This window comes from Ischnura elegans, chromosome 8, assembly GCF_921293095.1.
Source record: "Ischnura elegans chromosome 8, ioIscEleg1.1, whole genome shotgun sequence".
NCBI lineage: Eukaryota > Metazoa > Arthropoda > Insecta > Odonata > Coenagrionidae > Ischnura > Ischnura elegans.
In genome coordinates this window covers 49852541-49865133 of record NC_060253.1, presented here as the reverse complement: position 1 = coordinate 49865133, position 12593 = coordinate 49852541, and the positions used below count along the sequence as shown (strand labels likewise).

Genomic DNA, 12593 nt, shown 5'->3' with positions numbered 1-12593 from the left:
ATGCAGATAGGCATTTTAATGGGATGGGAATGTAATGATCTGTGAAAATTAATCATTACCTATTTTAAATCACAATTTTTAAGTTTTTAAATTACCTTCAGAGTCCTGAGATTCTCTTTTTCCCATAGTGCCCTTTGAACTTCCTGCTTCATCTGCTGGGCGAAGAGGAAGAAATTATTGTCAATATCTGGTTACATGCACAAATATAATGAGCTTTTTTCCAATTGAAGGTGGTAATTCTTAATTATCTTGTTCTGATACACAGTAATACTTTCAATAGATATAATCAAGAATTTAAAGTAAGATTATGAAGTATAACATAAAATACAAATAATAATAGTGAAATACAACTTGTAAACTTCATTTGATCTTCCATGACAGGACTATCTTTCCAAGGACCACCAGAAAAAGATATTTGACTGAAAAATTAAAAATGTACATTCTCACATGCAAGAAGAGAAATCATTGATAACACCAGTGGCTGAGACCACATGCGACATATAATTTTTATGCAGGGTAACAACAACAAAAAAATCAAAAAGCCAATCATTTTATCAGCAGTCAGCACAAAAAGTCAATAAAATTCTGAAACTAACATGCAAATTAATAGTATCCATAAAGATATCAGATGGCTTAATAGATGTACCTATCATCTTCTAGTATGTGATTTCACAAAAATTAATCAACACCTGACTGCAGTATCAAAGGCTTCACAAATAGGCAACACTGAAACACTTAGAATAAAAAATATTGTAAGGCATTCGAATCCCTCAAAATAGAGGCACCCAAAATAACATGTATCCATCTCAATGAAGCTCACTCAACAGTGGTATCATTTCTGGACGACTTATATTTTGCCTGCTCAAAAATTAATATAAATAATCTAGTTTCATTGTGTGACTAACAAATGGACAAAAAAATCTCCTTCCATTAGCACAGAAACAAATGACAAATATCTTTGACTTCACTTGATATATTATTGAGCATTTGTATAATTTTAGAAAGTTACTCCAAAAAACTGTATGCATTTGTATACACCAAGGATGAAAGCATGCATTGCATGGAACAAGTAATGGAAAACGTCCATCACTGAATAGCACCAAAGAGGAGTTTATTCTCTGACAGTGGCTTAGTGAGCATGACCTCCGTTTCCAATGCCACAGTGTTGACTCAAGACGACCACAACTTCGTCGGTGAACCCAGTCTGAGATACGCCTTAGAATTAGGTGGCATGGTGGTGTAACTGGTAGCATATGTGTCTGGCAATCAGGAGAAACAGGTACAGATCCCAGCTAAGCCTAAGGAATTTTTTTATGGCGAAATTTATCCTTGGTGTACATATATCTCAGTTCAAAGGTGCTCGTTCAATTTTTACAATCAGGAATGACCAGAAACACTAAGACTCACAATACCCTATTTAACCCTTAGACTGAGGGAACATTTTTAAACGTTTTGTATGCTGACTGCGAGAAAAACATTTTTAAACGTTTGACCATTGCTCGACTACCTTCTGCAGCTCCCCAAAATTTTTATTACAACTCGAGTGGAGCCCAAGTGCACTTTCTCTCACAGAAGGGATCGCTAATGTGTTTTAACTATCCCCGGCCATCCTTCACGGCAGGGGGTGCCTCCCGGCATTTCCTATCCTTCAACCCATTTGGCATTGTTTGTTTCCCGCTCCATATATGCTGTCACCATATTTCTCTGTTTATAATCCCACCCCCCTGATTTTGAGGCTTCAGTTTTGGGAAAAAATTTAAAAATGCGTAAGAATATAGTCCCCCCCCTTTACTTTTACCACAGGCATGTTTGGAAAGAATGGGGGACTATATTAAGATAAATACGGTAATATGCCTATGATAATTGCCCAAATGTAGGTAAGATAGAAAGAAGGGTAGCCTCGAATTATAAGGGCTCACTCCTTGCGAGGTACTCGCCCAGGCCAGAGGGTTGGTTCTCTCTGCACAGGATGGTAGATAAAATCATGTTATCCCACAACTAAAGGGTTAATAATCAGGCATCTCTGCACAGGATGGTAGATAAAATCATGTTATCCCACAACTAAAGGGTTAATAATCAGGCATCAATTCAACAACAAGAAAATCTTGAGCGTAATACACTCACTGGAAGAAATGGATACCCAGATCTAAGATAATCACATGTTTTTTGTAACTTGTTTCAACATTGAAGCAAAAAAAAAATGTCATTATACATGTATTATTATAACTCTCACACATAAAATTGAAAATTAAACATATTCACAACAGTTATAGTGATTCATGAGAACAGGTGCAACAACCAGAAAAATAAGATGGACATGTTTTTCATAATTGTCTCATGCGCATGCATTGTACAAAACTGATCACGTTTACACTCATGCTAAAGAATTTGCTTTGCAAGGCGATTACAAGAAAGACATATTTTCAAGAGTAAAATATGAAATACACACCGAAAATCAAAATTAAGATGTGATATTTTTGTGTGTCACAGTGTAATTTGTGAAATACATGGTTTTTGTAGGTGTGAGGATACAATCCCAGTCTTTATATCGTATAGTTCTTCTTCATATACTACCAGAGCTATCCTAAAGGTATTTCTCTAAATAGGATACTTCACATGAAGGTTATTCTTTAGGAATCTATTGCTAAGAGGTAAAAATTAATGTTACACAAATAACTAATCAGGAGAGGTTCTCTTAGGTAAAATAACATTGTGTTAAAAATTATTTGGCCTTGAAAAATAAATGGAATCAATATAACCATAATGTGTATGCTGACCCGACCACAAACTAAGAAATAATGTAAAAATCTGAGGATTGCCGTTCAGTGCTGCTGCATACAAAATAAATTCAATGAAATATAAATGGCAGAGGATTTGCTATGCTGAGAGTACAAAAGTGTGCTTGCAAAGACAGTGCACTTATGAAGACAGAAAAATGGGCAGTAAATTATCAAACCTGTAATGTGAATAAAAGCCTAATTGTTATAGAATGCTGTACAGCAATTAATTTCACGCTCTTTAAAGCATATATTTGGTGAGTTTGCCAAATGTAACTCAAAAAATTGTGAGATTTATAAATTTCAATGCTAGCTGGTCAGGGAACATTAGTGAAGCAAGTGATGCATATTTTTCTCATATGGTCAACAGCCATGCATTCAAATTTAATTAGATGTGTAGCAAATAATGCCCTTCATCTCTTACTACAGCCACCAAGAGAAAATATATAACCTTCAAGATGCAGGCACATTAATGATGGGAAAAAAATCTCAATGCTTATCCTAATCTTACAACTTTATCTTAATGCATTTATGAGTCAAGAGGCTCAGCAATGTATTAAAATAAAATTAGAATGTAAATACTGGATCTGAAGGATATATGTACAGTAAATAGGTACATATTTGTAAAAAAATATCAGCATAAAATTCACTTTGAGCAAATATACTGTTCATGAAAACAATACAATTTTGCATACTTTGGATAAATGATTTGCTTCAAAATTTCAAATTCAGAAAATTCAACAACCTAAACAAAGATGAATATTCTTGTCAAAAAGGTAACTCATACAAGTACATCTTAAATAATTCACATATTGAATATGTACTCAAACTATTATTCAACAGGATGGTAACTGACTCAAAGGAGGCAGCAAAAATTTGGCACGTCACAAATTTCACAATTCAGTCAGAGCTAATACTTAAACCACGATTACTTGAGGTACTTACTAGTTCATAGTACACTAAAATATTCCGCAGACCTCCTTCTACGGAGCTAGAGCAAAGTAGGTATTGTAAGAAATGATTCTTTAAGTAAGAAATGATTCTAAGGCTGCATTTAACTTCCAAAATAATTATGTAATAGGAACCACACCCTCCCCAACTTGATGAGCCACATTTGCTCAGCCACAAAGATAAATTGAACTGTGTGTAAACGTCTTACAAATTGAATCCAAATTGAAATTCAAAAGTATAAAAACATAACTGAACAAGATATTAAAAGTAAGATCCAGAACTACATTAGAAGAAGGTGCAAAACACGAAAACGTACATATTCTTTTAAAAGAGGTAGGTATTTGATGCAGAAAACAAATAAGAGTAACATTTAACTTAAAGTGTTCCTTTTTCTCTGAGTAGTCATCATTCCAATTTCGTAAGTATTTTTTCAATGCCCTTGTACTTGAACAACTTTGCAAATTTGCTCAAATTTCTATTTGATTTTATGCATAAGTAATAAATTTGTTCTTTGAGCTTTTATTTTAAACCCTTACTGGAGCACACTGGAAAAGAAATCATTTAATACAATTTTTAAAAATCAATGTCATTATCAGGCTAGTTTTAACTTTATTCCGTATTCTTGATCCATTTAAAATATGTAATAATGCTTTTACAAGCATAAAAATGGTTATTTCATCATGACTCTGTCAATTGCCACATATTCTGAGTGGAACAGCAATGAAATTAGTATTCCAGTTATGTTTTTTTTATGCATGACTGAGAAGCAAGAAGGAAACATGTCAAATATCAAAGGAAATACTTGATAGAATTTGGTCACTTGAGCAAAACATGCATCACTCGCAGCGAATGTTCCCACCTCACCTGATTGGGAGGGTCAGAAAAGAGGGAGGGTAGGATTGAATGGCGATGGCATCTGCCGACAATCTACTCAGACATACCCGAGGATGAGTTGCCCCTCCGCCAAGGCAATGACACCTCGGCCACAGTCGGCGAATCGTCATAATCGCTCACAGACGGCTTGTTGACGGCATCGAAAGGAGATAGGGTTGTTAGCGGGCAGAGATTTGTCGGCCTCGGTATCCTGGGCGAAGCCGGAGCCAGCCGGATGGGCGTCGAGCCTCCGTCTCCTTCAGGAGCAGTTGGCGAATCGCGACCATCACCATCACCATCGACAACAACGTGGCTACTGTCGCGTCGGTGGTGATGGTGATGGTGGTGGTGGTGGTGGTGATGGTGGTGGATGCGTGGAGGCACAACTGATTGTTGTCGTCATTAGGGGGCGAGAGAGAGAGGAGGGGAGAGCCAACCACACCACGCAGCGCGCAAAGACACAAGGAAGGAAGGGGGCAGCAGGTTAAAACTAAGTAGCAGCAGCCTAAACCCACTACCTATGCAACGTGCAACCTCTGTAACCTGAATCACAGCACATCTCAAGCTCTTATTGACCCGCAGATCAGCCCAAAGTTGATTTTAGGCGGGAACCCACACACAATTTTTTGTCCCTGCACCTCCATCAACATCATTTTGTCATAAATGAGAAAAAATTGTAGACTTTGCAAGGTAATAGAATTTTTCGCACCTTTCAAAGCTTTCAGACCACATGAATGGTTGAATTAATTCAATATTTTCATAAATATAAAATTCTAAATGGTGAAATCTAAGAATTAATGAAAGAAAATGGGCCAATAACACCCTTATTTCCTCGCCTGCTGTACATCCTCCTTCGCCAATAAATAAAGTATTCCATTATATCACAAGAAAAGGGTCAACTACAGGCAGATTATCTGACTCAGCATGAACGCAACCCTCACCTATGCTGAAAAATCTGCTTGAAATAACTGTACCTAATATTAATTTCGTACTTAAAACTCCTCATAATGAATATCATAAGTGAAAATGAAACAAACTACAAAGTAAAACCTGAGGAAGAACTTTGGATGACTCTTAAAACTCACATATCTTCCACTATAAATGCTTAGCAAACAGATAAATAGCGGAACCTGACAGCAGCAGATATGATGGCAGTTATGAAGGAGAAGCATATTTATGAAACAATATTGGTTATTTATGAGATTCGTGGGTTAAAAAGGCTGGATCTTCAAGTTTCTTATTACCAGTTTACCATTCCAGATACCACCCTCACTATGCTAAGAAGAATGTTTGTTGCGTGACACATGGAAAATGAATGTCCTACAACCTCATCCCTTTATCTTGACCCCTCAAGATAGCTTCTATTGCTTCAAAACCCACTCAACTCATAACTTACCTCACCCACTTCTCCTCCATTGACCTACTCCTTACTTGACTAGCTCTCAATTGGTTCAACCATCATTCTGCCATCGTTGCTTCTGACAATTGAGTGCATCCTCGTTATGACTAAGAGTATTCCAGTTATGTTTTTTTCTGGTAGGAGTTGCTTGGTTCCTTCAGTTTGGTTGGTAATTGTCTTCATAAATTTGAAATAAATTGGCTACTTGTATTTCTAATATTCTGTTTTTTTATGTGGAGTTTTGGAGGTATTTGAGGTTTACGAGGAGGAAAGAACTATTTGAATCATATGCAACAAATGATAATCAGCAATGTATAAAGAAGTAAATTCTAACAAGATCCAGAGGAATATTGATTAAACAGCAAAATATATGAAGCTGTGCTTGAGATACACAAGTAATAAAAATAACTTAATCAATCCAGGTAGCCATTATCTTTAGTTCTCATCTTTCAAATATCACGAACTTCAATTTTACACTAATGTAATTTCCAAAATTCAATCCTTACTATGACCAAGAAAAATCCATATTTTTTCCTGGTGTGCTTCAAGTTTCACTTCACTGATGGAGAGCAAAAAAGCTTCATAGCCAAGAAATGTTCATCTTTAGAATTAAGGTGGTACTTAAGTGCGATCCAATTACTACAGCCAATTGAAAAAAAAACAGAGAGCAAGAAAATGCCTGGGTCATCAGCAGTTCGAATAACTGTGAATTCCAGTTGCAAAGGTTGCAAGATAAAAAAAATTGCATGGGAGTTCACGAGAGCGAAGGTTTCTAGTTATTTTTTATTAAACCTGGGCCTAAAAAATGAGCTCTGATTAAACTATAATCTTCCTGTAAAGCTATAGCGGATTGTTAGGTAGCTAAAAGGTCAAAAGGTTGCTCCATTAAAAGCCAGCATCAGGAATTTGGGTGGTTTGTGAAGGTAGGGACAAGGTCCAAAGTGGTTGGGATTCTTTTTACCGATACAGTGACATAAATCAACATTTTTGGGGAGGTGTACTGATGAATCCTTAAAACCGTCATTTTTAAATCTTGTACTAAATAATTGAGAAGCAAAATAAGGAAGTGCTTTCACCTCTAAGGACTACAAAACACTTAAGAAATTTAACTATTTCACCACTTTGAAAGCATACTTAATTTAGATAATACATACATATTCCTAAAATATAAAAAACAAAAGAAAAGAGCTACTTCATTTAATATGACAAGAAATTGTTTCATAGTATATTCTGAATTTGAAATTGGCATTTCCTGGTTTAAGGATCCATCAATGGGCTCTCTACTATTATTACAGACAGCTTTAATGGTCAAAGGAATTACCAATATGTACTCACAAAGGTGAAGACAAAATTCCATATGTGCAACATTGCACCAAATACTACTCAAATGCCTTAAAAGATTAAAAGCCCAAAGACTGTTCACCAACATAATTAATGGATACAGATTCCAACTCCCAAGTAAAACATATAATCTCAAAAATATGCCACCATTTCTCAGTACAGTCCCTGTGAGCTTGTTAATCTTTCAGTGACAAGTATTATTGAAAGATCATTTAATAGTGTAAATAGTTGGTTTTGTGTGGTGTCTACAAAAAAATAAAAATAAAAGTTGCATTGCAAAAACATGTCCACATAAATTGTATCACCAGAACTTGTACAAACAGTAATTTGAAGTAAGTCAGGTTGAATGACTTCACCCATAGCACCGGCACCTGTAACCTCAAGCATTTTGCTCCCACAAAACCTTTTCCTGTAAGGCAAAGCTGAATAGAAAGCTTCCTCAAGGTAATGCCTCATTTTGAGACTTGAGAAACTAATAGGTATTTATGGGGAAATAAAACACCTCTTTCCACAGGATTCCTCGGTGCAAGTCAAGAATTTCTCTCCTGATCAAATGGGTACAGTACGTAGAGGTTTTACCAAAGGTGACAATCAACAGGAAACCTGAGAAGACCAGTATACTTTAGTCAAAAGTCACGCGTGTTCATTTTGCAAAATTTTCCACATTATTTGATGCACATTATAAATAAGGTGAATTAGTGAAAAGAGAAATATCTTCACGATTTCCTTGCATAATTGCTTTGAATTTACCTCTGCTTTGATTAAAAAAATACAAATTTTCATGAATCAGAGAATATGGATTTCAGTTGTCAAGGTTCTGCAGGTGTCCTGCATGCAAAATATGAATGCACATTAGTATATTTGAAGTTTTGGAGATATGGGGATAACAGCCAAAGGCTGACCTTCACATTATACAGATTGTGCCACACGTCGTGTGTCATTTTTGGCCTCTGAATTTAGTAACTTTGCCTCAAGCAATATTCATGAAAATTTGCATACTTATAGGGAAAGGTCCTTCGTTTTGTTGGCTGTAAGCAAAATTTTAAAATTTTGACCTTTTGACATCACAATGTGGGTCCAAACCAAAATTTTTAATTTGCCTTATGGGGATTCAATGCTAAAAAAATCGAGACAGAAAAAAGTTTCATTGACCAAGATGTCAAGTGATGAACAAAAGTGATAATTTCGGTTTTTTTCGTGTTCAAAAACCTAAGGGTTGACATCTTAGTCAATGAAATTCAGACTTTTTTCTATCTCGATTTTTTAACATTGAATCCCCACAAGGCAAATTCAAAATTTTGGTTTGAACCCACACTGTGAAGTCAAAAGGTCAAAATTTTGCTTACCGAAAACATAGGACAAGTATGCCAATTTTCATTAGTATTGCTTGAGGCAAAGTAACTGAAATAAGAGGTCAAAAATGACACACAACCAGTGGGATAGTCTGTAAAAATTAGGTAGTTCCTAAAAAAGGGCTCCAAATCTCGAATAGCTTAGGGCCTTATCAAGTTTAAATCTGGACCCAGATAACATATCCATACAACATACTTGGATTCCATGGATTGGTTCCCCACTGTTATGATATCTAATGCCAAATCCACATTTGCTCCATGGATACTTTCTTACAGCTTTACCTTATTGGTAAGGTGTACAAATTCATGCTAAAGTAAAAAAAAAATGACCACCATTCTAAAAGTATACCCTAAAAAATATATAAAACAATTTCACAAGCCTCACCCACATACATGCCAGAGCACATACAAAGAGAGCAAATTCACACACACATACACGCAAGTCAACTTCACTCCACTCGTTTGGAATAGCCTCAGGTTTGAAGCTATTCTGAACAAGATAACTAAGTGACTCATTTCTTCTTATGTTAACAGACTGACTGCTATTGTGGGCACCTCTAGTCCCCCTGAGCATTGTAATCTAAAGGATGCAGTATGTAATTCCTTTGGTAAACAAATTTTGATACAGCAAAGATAATTACTACGAATAAAAGTAAGGATGCATGATTCATTTTTGATCAGTTGACCCAACTCACAGAAAAGACTTAACTTGAAGTATCCACAGAGAAGGATTAAGCTGCTGTATAGTGAGATCCATGAACATTAGCCTAGTCTCCATCTACATCTTACAGGCCTTAAGCTTGGGCATTATAGCATCATATGCATACTCTATCAAGGTATTTAAACAAGACTGTTGGGAAATATATCTGTTGTCGGCCACTCACAATATTTTTGGGAAAGTTTATCAAGTTTTGTGGGTGCTTCAGCTCCTATAGCACCATCCCTGGCTTTCTGCATGGGAACATACCACACTGATGTGGATTGTTTAGAACTGATAGAGAATGTGGAACCTTTGTAGCATCTACATATGCATTTCCATTTCCAGGTTAGGAAGAGCAATTCCACATCAATTCAACATCAGATTTTACCCCACTTCCATACCTATTCCAGATCCCACATCTACATCATCAAGTTTGATTTTACTTGGGGTATGTCAATAAACAGTCAATCCGTTAAGTATTCCAAAATTGATCCACCTCCTTCTCCACAAAACTATCTACCCACAACTGCAAAAATATATGTAATTATATATGATCAGGCTTTTGCTAAATATTGGAAAAACAGAGGGAGTTGATAATATAAACAAAAATGAGAAGTACATAAAATGCAGCAGGAAAAGGGACAACATATGTAAATGGAGGGAGTAATGAACCACTCCAAATGCCCCAAGATGAGAAAACAGCGCAAAAAAATACAGAAAACAACTGAATCGATGTCATACCTGAAGATTTGGCCGTGAATGTGATTGGCCCATCTGTATCATCCTTCCCAGAACCCCTCACAGATTCCAGGTTATCAGATTCCTGAAGCATTTCATTTATATAATCTGGAAGTCATAAATATTCCTTCAACTGTAATAACACTCTTCCAAATATTTTCAAAGATTGAGTTTTTTTTAAACCGAGAAAGGACACTTTTCAGAGATGATTGAATTTTGTCTTTAAATTGTCGTAATAAAATATATTGTATTTGTTTCAAGGGTTGGGTAAAAATCAAAGAGAAGTAAGCTTGTCCAGGTAAACATATGAATGATTGAAATCATTTTAATGAATGGAACCAATGAGAATGAACGATTAGAAAACTTAAAAATCATCAGAAATTAGGAACAAGCTTGGTAAGTGAAAATATATGAGATGGGAATACTATGCTGAAAGTTTTTCTAAAGAATTCAAATGAAGGAGATTGAAAAGTCTCACCATGGGAGAACTGCTTGGCTGAACCATTCTGAGTGATCCCAGGAAAGCTGACATGGTTTACCTTCCCATCCTGTGACAAAAACAAGAATAGTTATGCAACAGTATTCACTTTACCCATTAGGGTAGCACATCACACAAAATGCCAAACATGAGTGCAAATGGTTTGAGGAGTTGGTGAAGTACAAGCAAACACACAAAAACTCTACTGCGAGCGAGTGACAAGAATATTTTACTGTTAATCAGCCAATAAATAAGTCTATCTGATGAATTGTCTTCCCTTTTAATTATGGATTTTTGATGAAGAATGGTCAACCACCATATCATTTTTCCAACTCTTCCCCTGCTCTTTTTTTAAGTAATTATTATAATTTACAGATATCTGCCACACAAATGAACACATTCCGGAGATGTGATTGTATGAAATGACGTAATGAAGTCATTTCGTGAAGTATGACATGACGTAATGACGTAATCAATACATTGTCAAAATATCGATATACATCCGCAGAAACAAGGAGATGTATATCACTATATTGTACTTATTATGCTTCAGCCAATTGTATTATTTATTTCACTTGATGGGTATAATGTGGTAGTATTGTTACCTTTCTGCTGTGTTACCGTAAATTTTAAAATGGTTTGTGTGAGCTTGTCTACCTTAATATCCATTGTGACGTAGATTCTTTAATGGAGTGATCAGCAGATGAAATTTGGCCGCCATGCTTTTGTAGGGTGTAGGAGGGCTGGTTCGGGTACCCTACATTAACTAGGGCCCGTTTAGTTCCAAAAACGGCCATATGTAGGGTTTGATGTGGCATATATCAGGCAAGATCAGTTTATGTAGGGGCTGATGGTGTATCCAGGGTTGGTTGGCCCTACAGAGTCGACTAAGAATACGGGCCTAAAGCTTGTTGTTAGCTACTCATGATTTTACCACATCCATAATACTAACAGATGTGTTTAAGCTTTCCTTGGTCAGCGCCAAATTTTCAATAACTTATATGAGGTGGGTATGCTTAGTATTGCATTTACCAATCAATTGGATGATGATGCATTTTTGAGCTGGACGCATAGTCGATTGCTCAATTAAAACATTTGATAAGCATCCATTGGTGATTAAATGCTGTTCATTTTGATATCATTCTTGAGGAAGACATTATAAACTTACTTAGACAATATGAATGTTACGATGGTAATGCATTTGACATTTGATTTAATCATAAGGGGTCAATTTCAAATTTGCAATTTTTAATTCTGCTTTAATTTATGCCAAATGTCTTTAAGGTTTAATTAAATTTAATTTATGCTATGTGTTGTGATTTACTTTTACACACATATTTTAAAACATTTACACCAAACCCTTCTTTCAGCAAAAAAAAAACATTATCCTGGCTGCATACTCTAGTGTTTCACATACCATTCCCATGAATTGCTTACTAATCTTTTATAAATATCGAATTTTAATGTGGTATTAATGATATTTAATGGGATCAATTTTTGTAATCATAAATCAGTGTTTATGGGTTGCAATGCAGTGCAACTAACTTCCAATGAAATAATCATAAAGTGAGATTTTGCTCATTCCTCAGAATCACTAAATATCAAAAAAGCATCGAAAGTGCACAGGGATGAGATAATAGCACACAATTCTAACTCCCATGCAGATGCCATGCTTTCTCAGGGCCATCATCACAAACTACTAATTTTTTCCAGTGGTTGTAGCATGCTTGCACTATAGATCTACTCATTCTTGAAATATCCAAGATGAAATGTGCAAGATAACTTTAAAAATAATATTCATCTTACAGAGAAGTAAATGATCGGAATCCCTAGGGAAATTAACCTGAATTGACTGTAAAGAGCCGTGTGAGTTATCACTTACTCTTGGGTAAGGTGAAATTAGATGCTATGTAAAATAAAAATTGACATTTGAGAAAAGGAATTCGATAAGATAAGGCCAAGAGATTCAATGTGAACTGTAAGA

General features: G+C 35.6%; 1 protein-coding gene across 13 annotated transcripts in view; it reads right to left on the bottom strand.

The window, feature by feature from the left end:
• The window catches only part of LOC124164505 (sodium/hydrogen exchanger 3-like), a 440080-nt gene that overhangs the window by 18286 nt on the left and 409201 nt on the right, over positions 1 to 12593 (bottom strand). For 8 of the 13 annotated variants that reach the window (XM_046541835.1, XM_046541842.1, XM_046541836.1 and 5 more), the window contains 4 exons: positions 10610 to 10679; positions 10135 to 10239; positions 4670 to 4858; positions 96 to 152 (listed from right to left, as the gene is read on the bottom strand). In XM_046541835.1, the coding sequence (XP_046397791.1) occupies positions 96 to 152; positions 4670 to 4858; positions 10135 to 10239; positions 10610 to 10679 (421 nt within the window). The remainder of the gene's footprint in view (positions 1 to 95; positions 153 to 4669; positions 4859 to 10134; positions 10240 to 10609; positions 10680 to 12593) is intronic. The other 5 variants (XM_046541839.1, XM_046541845.1, XM_046541843.1 and 2 more) reach the window with 3 other exon arrangements.